Source organism: Ranitomeya variabilis, chromosome 4 (genome assembly GCF_051348905.1).
Source record: "Ranitomeya variabilis isolate aRanVar5 chromosome 4, aRanVar5.hap1, whole genome shotgun sequence".
Lineage (NCBI taxonomy): Eukaryota > Metazoa > Chordata > Amphibia > Anura > Dendrobatidae > Ranitomeya > Ranitomeya variabilis.
Window position 1 is genome coordinate 662,850,328 of NC_135235.1, and position 26,834 is coordinate 662,877,161.

The 26,834-nt window shown below is 43.5% G+C and overlaps 1 protein-coding gene across 2 annotated transcripts in view; it reads right to left on the reverse strand.

Moving 5' to 3' along the window:
• LOC143766213 (uncharacterized) overlaps window positions 1-26,834 on the reverse strand; it is a 59,685-nt gene that overhangs the window by 22,224 nt on the left and 10,627 nt on the right. For both annotated transcript variants that reach the window (XM_077253715.1, XM_077253714.1), the window contains exons 2-5: window positions 22,530-22,679; window positions 22,221-22,400; window positions 22,015-22,138; window positions 21,834-21,931 (exon numbers count right to left, since the gene is read on the reverse strand). In XM_077253715.1, the coding sequence (XP_077109830.1) occupies window positions 21,834-21,931; window positions 22,015-22,138; window positions 22,221-22,400; window positions 22,530-22,607 (480 nt within the window). In that variant the 5' untranslated portion in view covers window positions 22,608-22,679. The remainder of the gene's footprint in view (window positions 1-21,833; window positions 21,932-22,014; window positions 22,139-22,220; window positions 22,401-22,529; window positions 22,680-26,834) is intronic.

The following is a 26,834-nucleotide window of genomic DNA, read 5'->3' on the forward strand; positions in this document are numbered from 1 at the left end:
CACTGTAGAAGGATCATCTTTATTCTCATTTGCACAAGGAAAGACTAGAAGCAAAGGGATGAAACTGAATGGGAGGAGACACATATTAGATATTAGAAAAAACTTGTCTGGGATGATTTAGTGAATCCTGCTTTGAGTAGGGGGTTGGACCAGATGACTCAAGAGGTCCCTTCCTACTCTACCATTCTATGAAAAAGCAATAATAAAATTACTGGGGATAATAAGGGGAATCATATGAAATCTATTACACAGGTCAACAAAAAAAAATTTTTTTCTGGTGTCCAAAATATTTTAATGAATTTGGGGTATTTTTGGGGTGCTGATTCTGAATATGCTATCAGTTTTGCCAGATTGGCTCAAGTTTTTGACATTTTTGGTATCTTATTTATAGCACTTGTTGGTAAATGCGACGCATCATCTCATTAATTTCTTTGGATTAGTACTTGAACTGAGCAGTTCTCAATATAGTTTTGTGTTAATTAGTGTTCTAAAAGTTTGTTCATAGCTTGATTTTTGCACTAACTTTATGTTGTTGTCTGTTTTCCAGTGAAAAGCATGAACTCATCAAGAAGAAGTTGTCTTAACGATCCAGACTCATTCTGTTACATTTGTGGTGAATACACACTGCCAAAACATAGAAGAAACATAACAGACTTCGTAAAAAAAGTGTATTTTGCCTATTTTGGGGTTATGCTTGGGGACCAAGACAAGTTTTGGGCACCACACATAGTGTGCAAAGCATGTATCGAATTATTACGAAAATGGAGCAAAGGACAAAGAAAAAGCTTCAAATTTGGTGTTCCAATGGTGTGGAGAGAGCCAAAAAATCATCATGATGACTGTTATTTCTGTGCAGTGCAAGTGCAAGGATTCAATAAGCATAAGAAACGAAAATGGGAGTAACATGGAATCTGCAAGAAGGCCTGTCCCTCATTGTGAAGATGTGCCTGTACCTGTGTTTACCATAAATAACAGTCATCATGATGATTTTTTGGCTCTCTCCACACCATTGGAACACCAAATTTGAAGCTTTTTCTTTGTCCTTTGCTCCATTTTCGTAATAATTCGATACATGCTTTGCACACTATGTGTGGTGCCCAAAACTTGTCTTGGTCCCCAAGCATAACCCCAAAATAGGCAAAATACACTTTTTTTACGAAGTCTGTTATGTTTCTCCTATGTTTTGGCAGTGTGTATTCACCACAAATGTAACAGAATGAGTCTGGATCGTTAAGACAACTTCTTCTTGATGAGTTCATGCTTTTCACTGGAAAACAGACAACAACATAAAGTTAGTGCAAAAATCAAGCTATGAACAAACTTTTAGAACACTAATTAACACAAAACTATATTGAGAACTGCTCAGTTCAAGTACTAATCCAAAGAAATTAATGAGATGATGCGTCGCATTTACCAACAAGTGCTATAAATAAGATACCAAAAATCTCAAAAACTTGAGCCAATCTGGCAAAACTGATGACATATTCAGAATCAGCACCCCAAAAATACCCTAAATTCGATGAAATATCTTTGGCACCAAAAATGCTGTTGACCAGTGTTATTAAACAGTATTAATTTTTTAACACCTAATAAAAATTCTATATATTTAACACTACACACAACAAGAAGTTTCTTCCTCGGAGTCGGCAGCTGAATATGTTTCTCATAGTCTCATCTTCCATAATGCTAAGTCTCGTCTCATTTACCGACACTGGAATCAACATTAGCAATATTGCAGGAGATATAGTGGGGAAAAAAAGTTTTTATGTAGTCAGCCACCAATTGTGCAAGTTCTCCCACTTAAAAAGATAAGAGAAGCCTGTAATTGACATCATAGGTAGACCACAACTATGAGAGTCAAAATTGAAAAAACAAATCCAGAAAATCACCTTGTCTGATTTGGCAATAATTATATGGTGGAAAATAAGTATTTGGTCACCTAAAAACAAGCAAGATTCCTTAGAGATTCCACTGTCCTCCACTCATTACCTGTAGTAATGGCACCTGTTTGAACTTGTAATCAGTATAAAAGACACTTGTCCACAACCTCAGTCACACTCCAAACTTCACTATGTTGAAGACCAAAGAGCTGTCGAAGGACACCAGAAACAAAATTGTAGCCCTGCACCAGGCCAGGAACACTGAATATGCGATAGGCAAGCAACTTGGTGTGAAGAAATCAACTGTGGGAGCAATAATAAGAAAATGGAAGACATACAAGACCACTGATAATCTCCCTCGATTTGGGACTCCACACAAGATCTCACCCCATTTGGTCAAAATGATCACAAGAACGGTGAGCAAAAATCCCAGAACCACATGGGGGAACCTAGTGAATGACATGCATAGAGTGGGACCACTGTAACAAAGGCTACCATCAGTAACACACTACGCCGTCACGGACTCAGATCCTGCAGTGCCAGACATGTCCCCCTCCTTAAGGCCTCTTTCACACTAGCGTCGTACGATGCACGTTGCAATGTGTCATTTTGGAAAAAAAATGCATCCTGCAAAATTGCTTGCAGGATGCGTTTTTTCTCCATAGACTAACATTAGCGACGCACTGCCACACGTCGCAACCGTCGTGCGACGGTTGCGGGGGACCGTCGGCACAAAAAAAGTTGCATGTAACGTTTTTTGGTGCGTCGTGTCCAGCATTTCCGACCTCGCATGCACGGCCAGAACTCCGCCCCCTCCTCCCCGGAGCTCACAATGGGGCAGCGGATGCCTGGAAAAACTGCATCCGCTGTCCCCGTTGTGCGGCACTTTCACAGTATGCGTCGGTACGTCGCATTGCGACTTGCGTCGTAAGACGCTAGTGTGAAAGTAGCCTAAGCCAGTACATGTCTGGGCCCATCTGAAGTTTGTTAGAGAGCATTTGGATTATCCAGAAGAGTATTGGGAGAATGTCATATGGTCTGATGAAACCAAAGTAAAACTGTTTTGTAGAAACAAAAGTTGTTGTGTTTGGAGGAGACAGAATACTGAGCTGCATCCAAAGAACACCATACCTACTGTGAAGTATGGGGGTGGCAACATCATGCTTTGGGGCCTTTTCTCTGCAAAGGGACCAGGACGACTGATCCGTGTACATGAAAGAATGAATGGGGCTATGTATCGTGAGATTTTGAGTGCAAATCTCCTTCCATCAGCAATGGTATTGAAGATGAAACGTGGATGGGTCTTTCAGCATGATAATGATAACAGGCACACTGCAAGAGCAATGAAGGAGTGGCTTCTTAAGAAGCATATGAAGGTCCTAGAGTGGCCTAGCCAGTCTCCAGATCTCAACCCCATAGAAAACCTGGAGGGAGTTGAAAGTCTGTGTTGCCCAGCGACAGGCCCAAAACATCACTGCTCTAGAGGAGATCTTCATGGCGGAATGGGCCAACATACCACCAACAGTGTGAACCAACCTTGTGAAGACTTATAGAAAACGCTTGACCTCTGTCATTGCCAACAAAGGATATATAACAAAATATTGAGATTAATTTTTGTTAATGACGAAATACTTATTTTCCACCATAATTTGCAAAATAAATCTTGCCAAATCAGACAAAGTGATTTTCTGGATTTGTTTTCTCAATTTTGACTCTCATAGTTGTGGTCTACCTATGATGTCAATTACAGGCCTCTCATCTTTTTAAGTGGTAGAACTTGCACAATTGGTGGCTGACAAAATACTTTTTTTTTCCCACTGTATTCATTACACGTGAAAGGAGAAATAACTACTTCATGATGAGGACGACATCTTCATTTTCTACTACGGCTCTAGAAACATATCTGACCAGAGTCCGTCACTGACTACATCTCCACCGGCCGCCTGTATGAAAGTTTCCCATCTTCCCCGGGCTGTAATCTTTTATCCTGTTAGATCTCATATCTAATACACACAGAAAAGTTTGAGGGATTTATAAAAGGAGATTTGTGAGAACACAGCGGACAGGAGGGATTTGATGCCAACATCTACATGTAGAGTTTTATGGGTTTTTTTTTTATTCTGGATCTTTTGTTTTTTGGTTATTTTCAGGTTTGATTTCTCTAAGGGCCATTCCAGAGTTACGGGTGTTACATTCACACCGCTTAAAATGTATAAATAAATTATGAGGAAATCTATCACATCTGTTTTTATGGTAGAAACGGATATGTTGAATATGTATTTTCAAATTCTGTGGTGAAATTGCAGTTTCTCTGAAATGGGCAATAATGATGTTCAGGTTTTTACTGGTTGTAGTTAAGATCTCGTGTTATAATATTAGATACCGTATTTATTACTATTTCATAATTATTTTTTATGTTTTGTTTTTTTTTATGGGTGACACAGGACTGTTCTGGTTGGATGGAATGGCTACTAAATTACTTGAAAAACACCAAAAATAAACAGGTGTTAAAATGTTATAAAATACAATTGGCACCAACAACTCTTGTACAACACCATACAAGAAGTGTGAGACACATGGTGCACCTTACATGCCAAATGGTAGACAGATTTATAGAGACCACAGGAAAGCTTGGGCGAGGAGAACAGTTGTGTGTGGGGGAGTTGGGAGAAATAGACATCAGCAGAATGATTGTCCGGCCAACAGCTATCTCATGTGTATGGGGCCATTAGTATCACACTGACAGGCAGAGATAATACCCCGCACTACAGTAGTACAGGGCATCACCGGAGCAATCAGAGGCTTCTATGCTGTATGATCGCACTAATGAGGGGTGTGGAGAAAAGCTTAAAAAGAAAAATAAATAGCACAGTTTTAGCAATAAAGAAAATATTCTTCATTATTGATGAGGACAGAGAGAAGACATCTCCTATATATCTGAGGTAAAAATGAAAGACAGCATCCATTATTGTATCTGAGGTAACTGAGAGACAACATCCATTATTGTATCTGAGGCAGAAAGACAGAGGCAGAGCGCCTCCTCCATTATATCTGGGGCACAAAGAATTGGAGTCCTGTGTTCCCCAGGCACATCCCAATATATCGCCATGACAGCCGGGGCCTAACAATGGGGTCATAGAACGGGGTCATTAAATTATAAAGAGAAAACAACAACGTAAAATCCAGCTACATTCACTGAAGAGAAAAAGTTCTCCTGCTGGGATAATCTATCTCCAGAATGTCTCCATTACATGTACAGCTCAGACCGCAGATAACAGCCCCTCATACATCTATAGCACTGGCCCGGGGCCACATCTCCAGCCCTGGGAAACTGATCCAGGAGGTCGGTGCTGTGTCCCGGGGTCATCTGTACCTGCACCAGGAGTGGGGGAAGGAGGAGTTATGTATTAAGAGGCGGGTGGTGCCATATTGTGGGGGCAACTTGTACTGTCATAATGTGTGTGTGTGTGTGTGTGGGGGGGGGGCGGTACTGTGGGAACATTATACTGTATGTGGGGGATGGAGGTACTGTGGGAAAATTACACTGTCTGGGAAGCTCCCACAAAGAGGCAATGTACTGTGTGAGCAATATGTTGCCTTACTTCTTGTTTTCCATAGTTGGATCTTGTGTATCATACAAAGAGAAACAAAAACGTCATGATTTTTAAAAAGTGTCAACAGAAAAGCACCAAAATAGTCTCAGAACTGGAGGAGTTGTAAGAGGGGCGCTGGTAGTGAGGGACCTTCAGCAGTCACCTGAGACTGCCGGCTGTAGTCCCAAATCCAGGACTAGAGATGAGCCGATGGATTCACGACTCTCTGGTCCAGGGTCTAGATCAGTGCTACCTGGTGGCTGGACAGGAGGCCATGACTCTCTAACCTTCCAGCGTCCCCGTCGCAGGTTTTGATTATCCAAGACTGGGATAAAGTCCTCCGTGCATCCTGCTCATTTATAGTTGGGACCTGAGAATTATTTTTTGTTCCTTCATAGCAGCCAGAACTTTTTTGTAGCTTTATTATATGACATTTGCCTTTCTTTTTTTTTACCTTTCTCCTCTTTCCCCCTCTCTCTTAAGTCTGTTCCTTATTAGTGATGAGCGAATATACTCGTTACTCGAGATTTCCGGAGCACGCTCGGGTGTCCTCCAAGTATTTGTAAGTGCTCGGAGATTTAGTTTTCATTGCCGCAGCTGAATGATTTACAGCTAATAGCCAGCATAAGTACATGTGGGGGTTGCCTGGTTGCTAGGGAATCCCCACATGTAATCAAGCTGGCTAACAGATGTAAATCATTCAGCTGCGGCGATGAAACTAAATCTCCAAGCACTTACAAATAATCGGGAGGACACCCGAGCGTGCTCGAGAAAACCTGAGCAATGAGTATATTCGCTCATCACTATTCCTTATCTAAATTTTGATTAATAGTGGGTTCTAACGAGGCATGCGACTGTTCTGTCTTAGAACTAAGACACTACACCCTATGTTAATTGTGTTTAGAAATACCTTGCATAACAATAACAAGAGCCGGGTATTAACTTAACAATTTCCGTTAGGGTCACCGGACCAGAACGCAAAACTGACCCAATAACTGTATATCCTGAATGATTTTACTAAGAGATAAATGAATGGTACAAATGGAAGGGAAAGGAGGGAAGGAAGAGGGGAAAAAGAGAGATAGAGAGAGGGAGAAAAAAAAGGGGGGGGGGGGGAAAGAGAGCTTGTGTAGCTGATGTCATCTACTAATAGTTTTGATCAGGTAAGTAATGATTGGAAGTTTGGTGAATCCCTGAGTAGGATTCAGGGCCGCTAGACTTGGATACATTTGCTGTGGTCTCCGGATGCTTCTGCAGATAATTCCTCCATGAAGCATATGTTTGACAGCTCTTGCTGCCATTCAGACATAGATGGGGATGCTATTGATCGCCAGTGTCTGGGAATCACCGAGCGCGCTGCAGTCAGGCAAAAACATAGGAGACCGTGTTTCTGTGATCTAAAGGATCCTGGTAGTACTGAAAGGAGGGCTATTTGGGATACAGGGGGAATCTTCTCCCCTGTGATCTTAAGATAGGCAGAATACACCACTCCCAAAAAGGCTTTATTTTGTCGCAGTTCCACCATATATGGAGCAGTGTTCCTCTCTCTATTCCGTAGCGCCAGCATGTATCAGGCACAACTGGAAACATTGTATTCAGGTTTGTCGGGTAGTGATACCACCTTGACAGAATCTTGTAATTTCTTTCTTAGGCATTTCCTGCCCCTGACATTTTATGGGTAAGTTGATATGCGGATATGCTTTTTTTTTTTTTTAACTTCGTTTATTGAAAATATACATAAGAACAAACACATTTCCATGTCCATAAACAGCAGTACACTTTGTTATTACACTAGTTTACAAAATTAAAAGCAACAATGTATGAATTAGCAGTGTTCAATCCCATGTCTGGTCATTAACCGTCCAGCAATGTTACACTGTGGTTATATATTTCACATATATCTATCCTCTCATTCTAACTTATTATCTCAGTATACATTTACTGGATGCATATAACGCCGACCTCGAAACTTGGAGATCAATACCCAATAACTATTTACATAATAACAACTAAAAATTAACATTTCTGCTGGAAAAACCAACCCACCTGTAAATGTGATTTGGGCACATCCCCTCCATGTCAATATTTTTAGGCACTTGTTAGATAGTGACGGGTGTTGAGTTCCAGAAGTCCTATATTTTATAGAATTTCCCAGGGCACCATCTATTTTGATAGACCGTGTTTTCATATGGAATCACTGAATTGACAAGTTCTACCCAGGATCTCAGTGTTGGGTGTAAACTCCCTATCCATCTCAGAGCAATTAATTTCCTAGCCAAAAATTGCGTCTCTCAGAGAAATATTTTAATATAATGGTCCCAATTATCTTCTTCCACAACCCTAAACAGTGATGACAAGAAGGTGGTAACCCCTTGCCAGAATGTATGTATTACTGGACACCTCCACATAATGTGTATGAAGTCAGCCTCCAACTCATGACACCTCGGGCATTCTGAGGTCTGAGAATGACCCATTTTTGCTCATTTAGATGGTGTAAGATATGCTTGATGGATTATATATAGTTGGGCCATTTTGTTGTTAGCCGATGGGGAAACCTTGATTGAGGACTCCAGCATCTCCTCCCAGTCCTCCTCCTGAATGTCAGGAATCAAGAGTTGTCGTTTTCCTTTAACTGCCAAAGGAGTAGAGTCCATGTTTGCTGACAGATAGGTGTATAGAGTGGAGAAAAGACATCTTGGTCCCTGTGATTTAAGTATGCCAATCAACGGGAGAGAAGATATATGCGTGCCTGTACCTATGTGGGATTGGTTCGCTGATCTAAGTTGTAGATACCTGAAGAATTGAGATCATGGGACTGCGTACTGAGTCTGTATCTGTTCAAAAGACATTAGAATATTTTGATTATATATGTCTTTTACTTTTAATACATTTCTGGAGCTCCAGAAAGCAGGAGGGATGTTCTTGTAGAGACGGGAAGTATGTGTTGTGCCAGAGTGGCATTTCCACCGCAAACTCAGTGAAATCAACTACTTTTTTAGCTTGTCTCCAGATTGTGTGGCCAGCTTAAGGAGAGGTAAAATCCTAGGAACATATGGTTTATCTGTCTCCAGAAATCCCAATAAACAGTTCGTCCCCGCTGCTTGTGTCAGATATGCTTTTTGTTTGTCTTCTTCTGAGAAGGTAATGTGTAATTCGTTTTCCCATGCTTGGATAAAGATAGGGTCCATAGAGAAGGATGATTGGTTTAGGAAACTATATATGAGAGGGATCAAGTTTGCCGGAGGCGATTCTCTGAGAAACAACCCTTCAAAGGGAGTTAGTGTGACCGGTAAAGAGTGCCGTCCCTCCCTCCTCCGTAAGTTTATAAAAAATCTCATCTGGTCATATTCTAACCAAGAGAGGTTTTGTGGTGGGTCTATGTTTTGTAATTGGGTCCTGTCAATATGTGACATAGACGGGTGTCCGAGCAAGCGTTCCAGCGTTTGAATTTTGTTTTCAGATTCCCTGGCGGAAACTCTGGGTTGGAGAATATGGGGGTGAGAGGACTGTAGGGTCTGACTAATGTGTTTTTTTGTTTACTTTGGTCCCAGACCAAAGCATCCCTTATCAGGAGCCCTTGAGGTGCAATCTATATTTTATCTTTGGACTCGATCGATGGGAGGTGCTTCAAAAGGTGTAGCGTAGTTACCCACTGTTTGATTTTTAATAATATTGCCAATAGAATAAATCAAACTATCAAGGAGGCCTGATGGTATGTGCGAAGGTCTGGTAGGCCTGCTCCCCTTGACACTTTGGAGCGAGTGATACTTTATTCTATGTTTATTTTGTTTCCATACAAATCTAATTAGGGCAGATTTAAGCGTTTTGAAAAAGTTTGCTGGTGGTAAAATGGAAACTGCTTGAAAAATGTATAGAAATCTGGGGAGAATATCCATTTTAAACGCAGCAAGGTCTTGGGTGTTTTTTTCTAATAGGGTAAGGTAATTTAGACAGTAAAGCTTACTAAGATTATAGGAAATATGGATACCAAGGTATTTGATTGAACTCGGTTTCCACCCAAATTACAAATTATGTGTGGCCGATTGTATATATCAGTTGGTGATAAGGATATATTTAGCGCCTCAGTTTTGGAATAATTAACCTTAAAATTACTCATGTCCCCATATCGTTAAAATTCCTTCGTAAGTGGGAAATGTAATATGTGGTTGTGATATGTACAGTAGAAGGTCATCAGCATACAGGGAAGTTTTATAAGTGTTGTGGTCTACTTGTAACCCGTGTACACTAGAGTTCCTTCTGATCGCTATCGCCAGGTGCTCCATGACGATTACATAGAATAGTGGGGATAGAGGGCAACCTTGTCTTGTTCCATTATGGATTTCTATTTGTGAAGAAATAGATCCATTGCCTTTAATACAAGCCGATGGGCATGTATACAAAGCCATGATCTTATTGAGGAAGCAATGTCCTAGGTCTATCTGTCTAAGGACTGCCCTCATAAAACCCCAGTGTGCCCGGTCAAATGCTTTCTCTGCATCTACTGACATCAGGCCTAATGGTTTTGATGATGCCAGACCACTTGTCATGAGTGATATGGTTTTGTTCACGTTATCCCATGCCTCTTTTCCCTGTATAAACCCCACTTTGTCAGTATGTATTATTGAGGGGAGGATGGGTGCTAATCTGTTTGCTAGTATTTTGGCGTTCACTTTAATATCAATATTCATTAAAGATATTGGACGGTAATTAGAAACGGGTGAGGTGTCTTACCCTGGTTTCGGGATTACTGTAATGTGTACCTTGAGGGATTGTGAAGCAAACGGGGAAGAAATCGATACTGCAGTAAACACTCTAGTGAGAAATGGGGCAAGTGGCTCTCTATATGATTTATAGAATAATGATGAAAAACCCTCTGGGCCACCAGGAATTTTCCCCAATGGAGCGTTTTTTGGTGCAGATATGAAGCAGTGTTTCTAACGTTTTTTATAGCACAGAAAAACTTTGATTCTGCACTTAAAAAAGTAACTGCAGTTTTTAAGATGCATGTTTTTAAGCTCCACATAGAAGACAAGAGAGAAAAACCCCCACAAAAAAAACCACACAGTTCAGCTGAAGTTTTCATTAAATAACATCCACTTTGCTTGGACAGTTAAAAACACAGCAAAGTTTCTATGCAAAAAAAAAAAAAAAAAAAGCACAAAATATACAGCGTTTACGCCACATGTGAATACGGGCCTAAATGTTTATACAAAGTTGATGTTATTTCATGAAAACTGCAAACTCTGTGCGTCTAAAGACGCTGCTAAATTATGCGGTTTTGGTGTTTTCTTCCGGGAGAAAATGGCAGGCGCATGTGCAGTGCGCCCTCAGAGATCTGCTGGCTGGCACCCGGCAACAATAGGAAATTTTTAGTATAGGTTCATTTTGATCACTGTGATAGGGTCAATCACAGTGATCATAATAACAAAAAAAATAGTAAATCAATCTCCTCTTTATCACCCCCTTAGTTAGGTAAAAATAATAAAATTTAAAAAAAATGTATTTATTTCCGTTTTTCCATTAGGGTTAGAGTTGGGCTAAGTTGTGGTTATGGTTGCGATTACGGTTTGGGCTTGGAATAGGGTTAGAGGTGTGTTAGAGTTGTGGTTAGGATTATAATTAGGGTTGGAGTTGGAATGGGGGGCTTCCACTGTTTAGATACATCAGGGGGTCTCCAAACGCAACATGGCGCCACCATTGATTCCAACCAATTTTTCATTCAAAAAGTCAAACGGTGCTCCCTTCCTTCTGAGCCCTGACATGCAACCAAACAGTTGCTTTCCCCCACATATGGGGTATCAGCATACTCAGGAGAAATTGCAAAAAAAAATAATTTGTGGTCCATTTTTCTCCTGATACCCTTGTGAAAATTAAAAAAAAAAAAAAAATGGTTCCAAAGTTAATTTTTTGTGAAAAAAAGTAAAATGTTCATTTTTTCCTTCGAAATTGTTTTAATTCTCATGAAGCACCTGAAGGGTTAAAAAAACTTCTTGAATGTGGTTTTACGCACCTTGAGGGTGCAGTTTTAACAATGGTGTCACTTTTGGGCATTTTCTGTTATATTGACCCCCCCAAACTCACTTCAAATGTGAGGTGGTCCCTAAAAAAAATGGTTTTGTAAATTTTGTTGGAAAAATGAGAAATCACTGGTCAAATTTTAACCCTTATAAAGGTCCTAACAAAAAAAAAATTATGTTTCCAAAATTGTGCTGATGTAAAGTAGACATGTGGGAAATGTTACTAGTTTGTGTGATACCACTCTTTGATTTAAGTGTACAAAAATAAAAAGTTTGAAAATTGCAAAATTTTGGCCAAATTTCCATTTTTTGCATAAATAAACGCAAGTCACATCGAAGAAATGTTACCACTAACATGAAGTACAATATGTCACGAAAAAACAAACTCAGGATCAGTGGGATAAGTTGAAGTGTTCCAGAGCTATAACCTCATATAGTGACAGTGGTCAGAATTGTAAAAATTGGCTTGTTAATAAAGTACCAAATTGGCTGTCACTAAGGGGTTAATTAACCAGATGTCTATTTTCAGTAAGCCAGGAGGAATAGACTTATCTAAATGTTGACTTTTGAATGTATGTGTTTCTCTGTGGTTGGTTAAGAAAACAGACTTTTGTTCATATAAGCCTGTGATATTGACTTGTAAGTTGACATTTGATGTAACATTGTGCTCTTATCCTGGATAACTAGTGATACAGGGTCATTGAACAATGATCTTTTGCTGATATGTTGATTATACATTGTCCAGGCCAGCCAGTTTGTTGATTTTCAAAACAGAGAAGGAAAAACTATGCAAATAGATTACATAATCAAACAATGGGATTTCACCACCATTTTATCCCTTTACCTCTGAAGAACAGTTGTTAACTTTAAAAAGGATATAAATCTTCATATACATATATAGATATACATCCAAATAGCCAAGAGATCTAAAGAACCAGAGACTCTTTACAAGAAAAAGCCAAGACATAATGGCTCCATCATGAGAGACACAGATTTAACATTCTACAGGATGCCAGCTTAAGGAACCATGGCCCCAGCTGGAAGAATACAGATCTGCTCTGTTGACCATCACTGAACTATGGATACCTTTGGGCTAGTCAAGATTTGGACCCACTAGTCACCTGGCTTCATGGAGATGTTCAGAGAAACTAAGTTGCGACCCTCCAGTCAACTGGTCTTATACCTCAATGGACTGTCAACTTCCTAAGGTTGCCGTTACCTCTTCTCTGTGCACGCCTCAGGTGGGCTAGTCGGCACTGGAAGCTCTGAATTCACAGCTGCTCTTATTCCGCCGAGTGAGCGGAAGGGTGAGACTCTGTAATGAGCACCATCTTGGGTATTGTGCTGGGACTGTTCTACATGTTATTTGCCTGTTTTGTGGTTTAATAAAGTATTACCCCACTGTTTTACCGTCACCCTGTGTTGTCTGAGTAGCAGTATGCCCACGGGGGAAGGAGACCGGGCGTTCGGTGGGATGATCCATGGTCCATGCGGTTTCTGTTAGCTGACCAGGGCAACCTCTGACCCCCCTTGTCTCCACAGCATCAAATAAGGGGAAATGCGCATAAAAGAGACACAGCAAGATTGTTATTGTGTCATGTGCTCACAAAATTTGCAGAATGAAACGCAGGGAAAAAACGTAGTATGTACAGTATGTGTGAAGACTGCTTCAGCGTTACATTTTGTATTAACTTTTTAATGAGTTTAATAGAGAAAGAATATCAATCACGCCATTTTCCGATCACAGTAAATAATATGATCACTGTTTTGTGAGGGTCGTTATTATATCAGGAATGTCAAATATGTTATTTGCGGATTTGTGATATTTATTATTTAATAAAGCACATTAAAAATTACAGTGCGATTTTCATTTTTTTATAGGAAGAAAAAAAAATTATTATTCTCTCTCTAGAATACAGGGACATAAAAATACACTGTTATGTATCTCTATTAGAGATGAGCGGACCTGTGGATGGTCGAGTTGGCCGAACTGTAGTTCATAATTCGGATCAGGCATCAGAACTTGACCAGAACTTAATTCCAAAGTCAACAGGGACCCAAACTTTGGTGCTGTAAAATGGTCATAGAACGGGTTAGGGAACGGCAAAATGAGGGTAAGAAAAGGTAATTGCCCTACAAACATATGTGGCTAGGGATAATACTTAAAATAACATAGAATAAAAAAAATAATCTTGAACCAGAAGCTGAGGTCTAAGTGAATGAGGAGGTGGACCTGGCTGCAGTGTAGTACACCTCTTAAAAAAAACAAACAAACAACAAAACATGAAAGATCTGAGCCTCCTCCTGCTCCCTCTTCTGCTGGGGTCTTGACCTCTTCCTCCCACTCGCAATTGATTTATAAAGGAGTAACAATATGTTGGGATCACAGGAACCAATGTACGTGGTTCCCAGCAGCCACTATTTATCCAGTCATGCCATCTCTGCCCTGCATGAACACGTTGCGTAGAAAATTAGGTGTGCACAGCTTAACGCCATCAATGTCAAGATCCACACAACCACCGATACGTGGACTAATATGTAAAGGCAGGGACATTTTATCTCAGAAACCACTTTGGCGCATATCCTACCACCACCAAGGATTGCTGGATGTTTCTCTGCCCATGTTGCCTTCTACTCCGCTTCCTGAACCACCTCCTCATCCTTTCAGTGTAACACCTGCACGACCAAATTCAGCACATCAATGAAAAACGAAACCGACCTGGCGGTGTGAGATAAGCCAGTTGACGCACATCACTTGCCTGGTGCTTGGCCTGAATTTGGTTGTGCAGAGCTTCCTGAAAAATTAACTTGAGATGTCAAAGCTGCTGCAGAAAGTGCAGTCCGTCTGTGTGAGCATTCAGCATTTTCATCCTGCATCTTGTCTGTCTGCGCTGCAGCACCACTTCTGCCCATCCTCTCTCCGACTCATATGCAATGTTCCAACTACACCTTGCAAATGGTGGAGAGACTGTCCCACTTCTATGCCTCCTTGAAAAACCGCTCCAGGCCGTTGAAAAACGGCTCACGGGCATCACGGGCTCTCACCGATAACAGCTTTTCATAGTCTGGGCAGCCAGGCACACATGAGTCAACACATGCTGCTGTGCCTGTGCATTGACCGCAGAGTTATAAGGATTGCTATTAGTGCTAATTACTAGGAGGCTATCCGGCTGGATCCACGCTACAAGGACAAAATACCATCCTTACTTGCGTAACTGAAGCAGGATAGTAAAATGCGGGAATACAAGCGCACGCTGGTAGTTCTTTGGAAGAACAAGACAAAAGAGAAGGGGGAAGTTGCGAATACAACTGGGCCACTGGCACCACCTCGGAAGGAGGGTTAGCCTGGGCAAAACGTGGAAAACCTTCCTCAGCACGCCACAACATCCAGTATAACCATCTGATACATTCTTTATTAGTAGGATGCAGCATTTCAACAACATGGTGGAAGAGTATGTGACCACATGTCTCCACGAACTGAGTGATGGGTCTGCCCCATTTAACTTCTGTGTCTCCAAATTGGACACATGGCCTGAGTTTGCCCTTTATGCCATGGAGGTGCTCGCCTGCCTTGTGGAAAGTGTACCATCGGAACGTGTTTTTAGCATGGCAGAAGGTGTGATCACAGAAAGGCGCATCCGCCTGTCCACAGCCAACATGGGCAAGGTGTGAACCCCCAGGACTTGTCAGTACCTTTGGCTGAATAGAGAAGTATACCAGCTGCACCCACCCATTGTTATACTCCACTGCAGTTTGTTTGTTTTATTTGCCGTTCCCAATGTTTCAGGCCTCTCCAAATTGAAATATAAGAAAAAAAAAAAAAACACAACAAGAGGCTGTTTGCAGAATACACCCCAGAGGCTGTTTTGATGAGCACACCCACAAAGGCTTTTTCACAGAGTACACACACAGAACCTAATACTGTCTCTCACTCAAGTTGAGTCCTGTCCCTGCGCTAATTAGAGCAGAATGGCGGTGCCACAGGCTGGGTCACGTGGTGCGTCAGCCAATTACAGCCATGCCAATACCTTTTTTCAGAATCCCAACATCAACACCGGACACAGAAGAAACCCCTAACTTTACAGTTTGGATTCGCTCATCTCTACTTATTTCCTTGAGATGAAACTGACATTTGAGTAGAAATACAAGATGGGGCAAAGCAAAAACTTGATTGTGATTTGGATTGGAAAAAGATTGGAACATTAGGCCTTCTCACATGACTTTAGAGTACACACGGATGGTATAGTTAAACTGCAAATAGTCATTAAATCAGTTAATTTTGCCTTCTTTTGGGAATTTTTGTTTACTCAGAAAAAAATCTGAATCTGTCGAAGAAGCCAGCATGCTGTGGGACATGTCATATGTGACTAGAAGGAACACTCATTTCCAGCATGCAATACCCATATGAGACAACATGAAACAACAAGATGACAAAACAGCAAGAACTTGACTTGGCCTCAGAAAAAGTGTTTTTTAGGCACAGTACTCCCACAGACACAGGTGCACAAAACATGGACGCTAATCTTACAAGCTTGGTAAGCTCCAACCACCCACTGTTTCTCACAGTACTCCCCCAGACACAGGTGCAGAGCAGACAGAGGCTTTTTTGCACAGTACTCCCCAAGACAAGGGTTCAGAGTGAAAAGAGCTTTTTTAGGCACAGAACTCCCACAAACAGGTGTCGTAATCTATGCTCTATATCATGATGTCATGTCATGATCTATGATCAGCTCTAATCCTATCATCTCCACAAGTATAAAAGTAGGAATTAGTCCTACCGGTAAGTATGTTTCCAGGAGTCCATCATGACAGCACCACCAGGAGGTTGTCCTTCTTATCCTTGATAGGGACAGGAAACACAGAAGAGGTTAAATAGCCCCTCCCCACCTCCACCCCTCAGTGATTTTCCAAGTACCACACCAGGATGGATGCAACTCTATTTTATTGAAATTCCCTTCTTCCCATGTTTACATCACATATCAGAGGGGAACTCAAGGGAGGGTATATAAGGGGTGCTGTCATGATGGACTCCTGGAAACATACTTACCGGTAGGACTAATTCCTACTTTCCAGGACGTCCCTCCTGACAGCACCACCAGGAGAAATACCAAATAACTCCTGTATTTTTTAGGGCGGGATTACAGCCTGGAGGACTTTCCTCCCAAATGTAGTCTGTTGATTCACAGTTACATCTAACTTATAATGTCTACAAAAGGTATTTGACCTCGACCATGTTGCAGCTCTGCATATTTGGTCCATAGAAGCCCCAGCGCTTTCTGCCCATGAGGCTGAGATTGCTCTCAACGAATGTGCCTTGAGACTTTCTGGAGGAGTTCTTCCTGCCGAGATATAGGCTGCCGTGATGGTAGATTTAATCCATCTTGCTAGAGTAGCTTTGGATGCTTTTTTCCCCTTGTTTTTCCCGGTCATCTGGATGAAGAGGTTAGAGTCAATTCTCCAGCTATCTGTAATCTCCAAGTAGTGTAGAATTGTTCTTTTTACGTCTAGAGCGTGGAGAAATCGCTCTTTGTCATTACTGAAGTTCTGGCAGAATGTAGGTAGAACAATCTCTTGACTTCTGTGGAAGTCTGTAACCACTTTAGGAAGGAACCCGGGATTTAGTTTAAGGATGATACAGTCATCCTGGACTTTTAAGTATGGATGTTTAATAGAGAAAGATTGGATCTCACCAACGCGACGTGCTGACGTTATTGCCACTAGAAAAAGGGCTTTAAGTGTTACGGCTTTCAGGTCTGCCTGACCTAATGGCTCATAAGGTGCTTTACAAAGTTCATTTAGCACTAAGTTTAGGTCCCAGGGAGGCACTGAACTGCGAATTGTAGGCCTAAGTCTCTGAATGGCCTTGACGAACCTCACTATCCAAGGATGGGAGGCTAGTTGGAAGTCATAGAAGGAACTGAGGGCTGAGATCTGTACCTTCAGTGTACTAGGCCTTAGTCCCTTATCGAAACCTGACTGGAGGAAGTCTAAGATTTTTGGAATATCTGGACCATGAGAGACCGATACAGGAACTGTACTGTGAGAACAAAACTTTTTCCATATCTTCCTGTATATTGCGGCAGTTACCGGTTTCCTACTGTTTTGAATAGTAGCAATGACTGGTTCTGAGAGGCCTTTTGATCTTAGGATCTCTTTTTCAGGATCCATGCCGCTAACTGTAGAAGGCCCGGGTTTTGATGGACTAGGGGCCCTTGAGACAGAAGGTCTGGTACCGCTGGTAGATGGATTGGATCCTCCCAGGACATGCTCTTTAGAAGAGGAAACCAGCTCCTTTTGGGCCAGTATGGGGCTATCAAGATAACTGATGTCTGGCTCTCCTGAATCTTCCTCAATACTCTCGGTATTAGGGCCAATGGAGGAAAAGCATAAGCCAACTTCATGTCCCAGTTCTGAGCTAGCGCATCTATTCCCGATGGTCTGTCTCCTGGGTTTAGTGAGAAAAATCTTTTTGTCTTTGCGTTCTTCCCTGAGGCAAATAGATCTACTTCCGGGAAGCCCCACCGTTGGGTTATCTGGAGGAAGATCTGGTCGTTTAAGGACCATTCTGTAGGACATAGTCTCTGCCTGCTTAGGAAGTCGGCTACCTGGTTTTTGGTTCCTTTCAGGTGTATCGCCGTTATTGATCTGACGGTCTGCTCTGCCCAAGAGAATATTGTGTTCGATAGGTCCTGTAAGTGACGATGCTTTGGACCTCCCTGGTGAAGTAGAAAGGCTACTGTAGTCGAGTTGTCTGAAAAGACACGGATATGTTGGTCTTTTAACCTTCCCTGGAATGCGTTTAAGGCCTCCCAGACTGCCCTTAGTTCTCTGTAATTTGAAGACCTGGTTTGTACTGATACGGGCCAAGTCCCCTGGGAGTAATTCCCTTCTATGTGTGCTCCCCAGCCGCTGTGACTTGCATCTGTAGTGATATTTACCGACGGAGATGTTCTCCAGGGTCTTCCTTTCCCGAGATTTCCTGTTATGGTCCACCATGACAGTGAACCTTTTGTATCCAGGGATAATCGTATTTTGTTGTCCAGGGTTACGTCCCTGCCGTCCCAAAGCGAGAGGATCTCTTGCTGCAGGGGTCTTGAGTGATACTGGCTCCACTGGACGCTGGAAATACAAGAGGTCATTAAGCCCAATACTCGCATGGCTTTCCTTATGGATGTTTGCTTTTGCTTTTGTAATTTTTGGATTTCTTTTTTGAATGACTCCTGCTTGTGAAGTGGGAGGTACGTATGTTCCTGAACTGAGTCTAGGATTACCCCAAGAAATGATTTCCTTGTTTCGGGTTTGAGGCTTGACTTTTTGAAATTTATTAGCCATCCTAGCTTTTCCAGGAGTGAAATAGTTGTTGATAAGTTCTCTTCCATCTGTTGTGGAGAGTCCGCTATGAGCAGGATGTCGTCTAGATAAGGGACGGTAAGTATCCCTTTCTCTCTCAAGAACGCCATCACTTCTGCCATGAGTTTGGTGAATACTCTGGGAGCAGACGAGATGCCGAAAGGTAGACATGTGAACTGATAGTGCAGGATTTGGCCCTGGTCTTTTATGGCGAATCTGAGATACTGTTGGTGTGAGGCGGAGATGGGAACCTGATAATAGGCACTTTTTAGGTCTAATGTGCTCATTACTGAACCTTCCCGGATTAGAGGTATTGCAGATTTGAGAGATTCCATTTTGAATCGTTTGTAAGTAACTGACCGATTCAGAGGTTTTAGGTTTATAATCGTACGGAATTCTCCGTTTGGTTTTTTTATGGAGAATAGACTCGAGTAGTGTCCTCTGAACCTTTGGGCATGGGGTACCGGAATGATGGCTTTTATCTGGATAAGTTCCTGAATATCCTTCAGAAGTCTTTGCTGAGTCGATAAAGACTGGGTCTGAGTTAGGCAAAATCTTTTGGGAGGTGTTTGGCTGAACTCTATTTTGTATCCTCGTTCTATCAAACTTAGGATCCATGGGTTCTGAGAGATGTTTTGCCAACCTTGTAGGAAGTACTGAAGCCTTCCCCCCACTAGATTGGCGTCATTGTTTATTAGATCTTGATTTTTGGTCTTGAAAGGTACCTCTGCCTCTACCACCTTTCGGGTAGCTCCATCTTCCACCTTTCCCTTTTCCTCTATAGTCCTGTCTGGGATGGAAACGAGACCTACGAAAGGGCGGCGTGTTTTTTGGTTTTTCTTCTGGGAAACCCTTTTTCTTATCCGCTGCTTTTTCAAGCAACTCGTCCAGTACTGGACCAAAAACGTGAAGGCCAGAAAAGGGTATTGAACACAGTTTGTTCTTTGACTGTGTATCGCCGGACCATGATCTGAGCCACAGAGCTCTTCTCGCTGCATTGGATAAAGCATTGTTCCTTGCAGCAAACCGCACTGACTCTGCCGAGGCATCGGCCATAAAGTCTGTTGCCATCTTTAGGAGTGGTAAAGATTTTAGAATCTCGTCTCTAGGCGTTTTATTATTAATCTGGGTCTCAAGTTTCTCTACCCACAGGGACATTGATCTGGCAACTGAGGTGGCCGCAATATTGGTTTTCATGACAGCAGCCGAGGCCTCCCAGGCCTTTTTGAGGAGATCTTCAGATCTTTTGTCCATAGGATCCTTGAGACCCGAGGAATCCTCAAAAGGGATGGCGGTCTTTTTTGAGACCTTGGCTACGGGTATATCCACTTTAGGAACAGATTCCCAGATTTTGGTCTCCTCTGGATCAAAGGGCAGGCGATATTTGAAATCTCTTGGGACTATCAGTTTTTTCCCTACATCGCCCCATTCTTCTAAGATCATTTCTTGAATATGACGATTTACGGGAAACACTCTGCTTCTACGAGCTCTGAGCCCCCCAAACATTTCGTCTTGGACTGTAAGGGGTTCTGTGGCCTCCTCTACTCTCATGGTATCTCTGACGGCCTGTAGTAGTGTCTCAGTGTGTTCAGAAGAAAATAGATATCTCTTCTTTTCCTCTGTGAGGATATTTGAAGAGCGTTCTCCCTCCATGGAATCGGATACGGAGTAGGCTGAAAGCTCCCCTTCTTCTGAACTAAGATCCTGCTCCCACCTAGGTCTCTTAGGGCGGGGAGAATCGACTGGCAACAGCGCTGATACTGTGGACTGTACTTCTTCCCTGATCATAGTTTTAATACTATCCAGGAGGGAAGTCTGTTCTCCTTTAAGAAGTCCTGCCATGCATTTATCACATACTTTCTTGCTATGCCCCTCTGGTAGCCTGCTGGAGCATAGAGGGCATTTTGTCCTGCGCTTTTGGCCTGATGCTGGGCGGTTGGACATCCCCTTATCCTGCAATAGACATAGAGAGGCCCTATAGCTTGTGTTATGATATGTGATACAGACCCCCTTTGTATAACTTACATGATCGGGGGCGAGCTCTGAGGACAGGGTTTCCTGACGATCTGCACTCTCCATTTCTCTAGGAACAGTGTGCAGTCAGATGTTTCTGATTAAATAGGGCTCTCACCTGTCTTCAAAACATCTGATTCGTCCTCCTTCCGAGCTCAGCTGCCGGTGATTACTGCGGGTCTCTGACGCCCACTGCTGCTGGGCGGGGATTCTTTTCTTCAGCTGTTATAATACAGCCTGACGCCTGCTTCCGGCGTCCCCCGAGCTGCCCGGGAACGCCACCGGAAGTTCCCATTGGTGGTTACAGCGTCGCTGCAGCGGCGCGCCCCAGAGACGCGGCACACACGCCAGTGCGTTGCCTCGGTGACGCGGCACGCCAGAGACGCGGCGCGCTCTGATGACGCGGCGTCCCGATGACGCGGCACCCCTGACGACGCGGCGCGCTCTGATGACGCGGCACGCCCCCCGCAGGCCCAACCCAGCGCGCTCTCCGGCGTGGGTTGGGAGAATCACCGCCGGTATCCGGGTGCAGCAAAAAGGTGCAGAGCCCTCTGAAGAGGGATGCACCGAAGTCGGGAGCACAGCTCGACCGGCGCTGAGGGACCTCCAGCGGTATCAGCGCAATTATGCGGCGCCCTGCACCGCCTGCTCAGAGCCCTCGGGAGAGGGATGAGACTGCTCCGGGAGCCCTGCTCGACCGGTTACGTGGATCTTCAGCACGGTAAGCCGTGCCATCGCTCCTCTGCGTCTGTCCCTGATAGGGACAGGAAAAACACTGAGGGGTGGAGGTGGGGAGGGGCTATTTAACCTCTTCTGTGTTTCCTGTCCCTATCAAGGATAAGAAGGACAACCTCCTGGTGGTGCTGTCAGGAGGGACGTCCTGGAAACATGTAATACTGGTGGATAAAAGAAGACTGAACACAAGATATTTTAAACATAAATGATAGGGGAGAACTCATGACACCCTTTTCTCCACCTACCTGATGATCCTGAGGAACATCGGGATTTTCTTGTTTACAGTCCTGTGGAAGGAGAGAATGGGGACATCTCTCTGGTGTTGTCCTCTTACTGGATAGAACTGGAGGAAACACATACAGGGACTAATTTAATTCTTTACATACAGATAATTATAGGCTGTGTGTATTTAGTCCCAACAATTACCTGGTGATTTGAGGGGCTGGGGAACCTCCATCATGATGTCCTTATACAGATCTTTGTGTCCTTCTATATACTCCCACTCCTCCAAGGAGAAATAGACGGTGACATCCTGACACCTTATAGGAACCTGACACATACAATGATACCATCAACCCCCCGATCCCTTCATAGTGTTACTGTATAATGTCCAGCATTCCCAGCAGTGTCACCTCTCCAGTCAGCAGCTCAATCATCTTGTATGTGAGTTCTAGGATCTTCTGGTCATTGATGTCCTCATGTATCAGGGGGTGAGGTGGAGGACCCGTAATTGGGCTCAGGGGTCTTCTCCATCCCTCAGACACAGGGTCCTCACAGCACTCACTAGAGGTCTTCTTCACTACTGTGTAATCCTGGTTATGGAGAGACACATTAATAAATCTCACTACAGACATTTCCAGAGTCCTCACCTCTCCAGTTCTGTCCATCTGTTATTCCCATAGATAAGAATGATGTAATGTGACGTCTTTAGAATCTCTCACCTCTCCAGTAAGCCGGAAGAGGATCTCTAGGGTGAGGTGTAATATCCTCTCCGCCATGTTGCCCCTGTCCCTATCCATCCGCGATGGGCAAATCAGAAAAGTCCTCTAATATTGAAAATCTCCACTGAGCAGATCCAATATTGTAGGAATCTGTAAGGAAAAAGATGAGTTGATGTTACATCATAAAGAATCCTGTGTAATAATACAATTACTGTAGATGATAATAATAAGAATTATATATCTACTAATAAATCCCATATATGGGGGGCGTGGCTATGTAGTCCAGGAAGAAAGACGCACCTTTGGAGAGCTCCGACCATCCTGAATAGATCCTGCCGTGGATTCCCCTGCTATACCGGCTGCACCGGCTGGAGAGGAACCCTCAAGATCCCAGGAGGCTGGCGACCCCTGGAAACGGTGGTTTTGAAGCCCAGAGAAGCTGGGAAGTGAAGTGGCCTGAACGGGCAGTGTGATCCCTGGGCTGCGGCGGCCATCTTGGGCGCGTGTTCCACTATACAGGGACGCGGCGCCGGCGGTTGTTGGAGCCGGATATATCTCCTCTGAAGAGAGCGGGCACCTGCGCTGGGACGGGAGCGCTGTGGAACACTGAAATACAGGTGCTGGGTCCGGAGCGGCGGGCGGCACCCGGGGGGCAGCGGCAATTACTGTGGCGTGCTCTCCAGCAGTGAGGAGAGCGGCGCTCCATATTAAGACAGCGGTGCAAGCTGGGAGGTGAACATTTATAATAATAATAAAGGGGTAGTGCGGTGTGATGCCCTGGAAAATTGGGCCCTGCACCCCCCCTTGTCTTACAAGCCCCTGATTGTGCCATAAACTTTGAGAGGGATTAACCCCTCCCTCTCTGCTGTGCTGCCTGTGGAGGCTGTGGGCTGCTCTGGGACGTAGTGCCTATTAACCCCTGTGCTGCTGCTTTTATGATCATCTGAAAGCTCCCTTGCCTGGCTGATGATCTTCCTAGGAGCCATCTCAGTATTTAATATTGGCAGCTCAGTTATTGGAGAATAGACCAGCTATAACTATATGTGTGATCCTTCTGTGGGGTCCTTCTGCTAACCGCCATGCAACATTCTAAAGGAACGGGGGCTGCTGAGAAATTAAAGAAATTTTCCAGAGAAGGCACCCCTGATAATGTGCGCACTCTCAGAAATAATTCTACGCAGCACCAACGGAAAAATTATCCGCCTGACAGTAATGAGGAGGGAGAACAGGACGAACTAACTCTCAAACAAGCGTCTGAGCAACTGATGCAGGCCATTTCCCTCACTAGATCCTCTCTTACTGAGAAAATAGAGGACGTACATACTGAAGTTGGTCGCTTGCGACATGACATGCAGGCTATGAGAGGGCGCATCTCGGAGGTTGAAACAAGAGTGTCTCAGATAGAGGACACCATTACCCCCATGGAAGCTAAGTTATCAAAGGCTACCGGGTCCGTGAATGCTTGGAAACAGAAGGCAGATGACTTGGAAAATAGACTGCGCCGTAATAACATTCGAATAATTGGCTTGCCGGAGCGCACAGAGGGTCAGCAGCCTGAACAATTTCTAGAAGACTGGCTGAAAACTTCCTTGGGAGATGGATTCTCCTCAACGTTTTCTGTGGAGAGGGCCCATAGAGTACCAACGAGGCCTCTCCCCGCTGGAGCCCCACCCCGGCCTTTCTTGGCGCGTCTTCTCAACTGCAGGGACAGAGATGCGATACTCCGCCTGGCGAGGCAGAAGGGCCCTATTAAATTCAATAACGCCACTATAATCGATTTTCCCGGATTTCTCTATGGAGCTCCAAAAGCAGCGAGTTCGATTTGTGGAAGTTAAGAAGCGGCTCAGGGATAAAAGCATCCTCTACTCCATGCTCTACCCGGCTCGGCTCCGTGTTGTCCATGAAGGTTCTTCCCTGTTTTTTACAGATCCGGCGGAGGTAACCGAATGGTTACGTACATACAAGGCGTCTACTGTGCCGGACTCCTGAGCAATCTCTCTTATCCAATGGCAATACAAATGGAGCTTTCCGTACAAGGTGTTGAGTTTACCAACAATACCGAACGCTGATTCCAGTGAGGGTATCCCCTTTTTTGATTGACTGTAGGAGTGAAGGATTAAACTCCTCTTCTGTTCAAGTGTTATTTTATTTTGGTTTTTATACCAGTTTTGACTTTTTGATATGTTTAATAGTCGCCATTGATAATTCTGTGCTCTGGGTGGTGTTCCTGATCTCTACACAAGCCATGGTGCATAGTGTTCCTTTTCTCAAGTGTGGCTATGGGGTCTGAGATTGTGTGTATGACTTGGAATGTACGGGGAATTAAGACTCCTCGTAAAAAAATCAAGGTATTTTCACAAATTAAGCGATATCACCCCCATGTTGTAGCACTAGTAGAGACACATTTGACCAGGGACACAGCTAAGTGTACACAAAAACCATGGGTGCAGTGGTCCCTTCATGCATTTCATACCAGCTACTCAAGAGGGGTCTCTCTGCTAATTCATAGAAGTGTTAGATGGGAGGCCAGAGAGGCAAGACGAGATCCCGAAGGTCGTTTCGTTTTCGTACACGCTTTTATTAATACTCGGGAATATGTGATATTGTGTATCTATAACCCACCTCCAGCTAGTATATCGGTTCTCCGTATGGCAATGGGATTCTCCCTAAATTATCCTGACGCTAGTATTATTTGTATGGGAGATTTTAACTTAGTCATGGATAGTTCCTTAGATAAATTAAGACTGGGGGAAGGGATGTCTGGAGGCCCTTCTGTTCAATCCTCTTCTCCGTTGGCACTGTTTATGGGTGGTAGCGGATGGCTGGACCTATGGAGAATTCGTCACCCTGGGTTAAAGGAATACACTTGCCACTCGTCAACTAGGCAGTCTCTGTCTCGTATAGACTACATATTTGGGTCTAGTGATCTGGCATTAAGGGTAGATAGCATTGAGCATGGCAATAGGGGAATATCGGACCACAGTCCAGTTATTCTTAAACTTAAATATGGTCAACCAAATAACTTTATACCCTGGAAATTGAATCCCTTCTGGCTGAAATTAATAGATTCTAGTGATAGAACGGTGGATCAGTTGAACTGTTTTATCCTCACCCACCCGGATCCCTCAAATCTTGGTCTGTTCTGGGATACTTTGAAAGCGTATCTAAGGGGATGTTTGTCTTCCACTATTTCCTATATTAAAAGAATAACGGCGGGAAGGGATGATGAGATGGAGCGACAGTTGAAGGAATCCGAGGCCGCCTATGTAACTAACCAAACTAGTGGCAACAGGGTAGCATGGCTCACTTCCCAAAGACTATATACCCAACATATAGACACAAAATCCAAACGTAAATTGTTTTTTACCCGCCAATCATATTTCGAATTGGGGAATCAAGCCAGTAAGCTATTGGCCTTTTTGGTACGCCAACACAACACATCCAACACAGTATTGCAGATTCGGGCACCTGATGGTTCATTGGTATCCTCTACTGAGGAGATCCTCCAGTGTTTTCATGATTACTATAACTCTTTATATAAGTCTAATAGTGGTTTTGGTGTCCCTGAATGTGCAGACTATTTATCGGACATAGTGTTCCCCTCATTGAGTCCAGCTCAGCAAGCCTTTATGGAGGCGGAGTTTACTTTGGAGGAGGTTGAGCAAGCTATAATGGACATGGCCACCGGGAAAGCCCCTGGACCTGATGGGTTCCCTATTGAGTTGTATAAGAAATATCGAGGTCAATTGGCACCACTTTTATTGAAAGTACTTAGGAGTATATGGGAGGGAGAGACGATGCCCGAAACATTCTATGATGCAAACATTATTGTACTTAAAAAAGAAGGGAAGGATCCTTTGGAATGTGGATCGTATCGCCCCATATCACTAGTAAACGTAGATTACAAAATTTTCACCAAAATATTGGCCACTAGGCTAAATACGCTCATATTGGACCTTATACACCCAGATCAGACTGGTTTTATGCCCGGGAAAAGTACTTCTATTAATGTCAGGCGAGTCCAATCGGTGATTCAGTATAGCTCTCTAGAACCGGATAATAGCTGGGCGCTGGCATCACTAGATACGGCCAAGGCATTTGACTCTCTCGAGTGGCCTTTCCTTTCCGCGTGTCTGCAGAAGTATGGTTTTGGAGGAAAATTTATTAGGGGAATAGACAAGCTGTATAAGAATCCCAAAGCGCGTATAATCGTAAATAATTCCATCTCTGATTCTTTTACATTACACAGGGGAACCCGACAGGGATGCCCTTTATCCCCAGCTCTCTTCGCCCTTGCGATAGAGG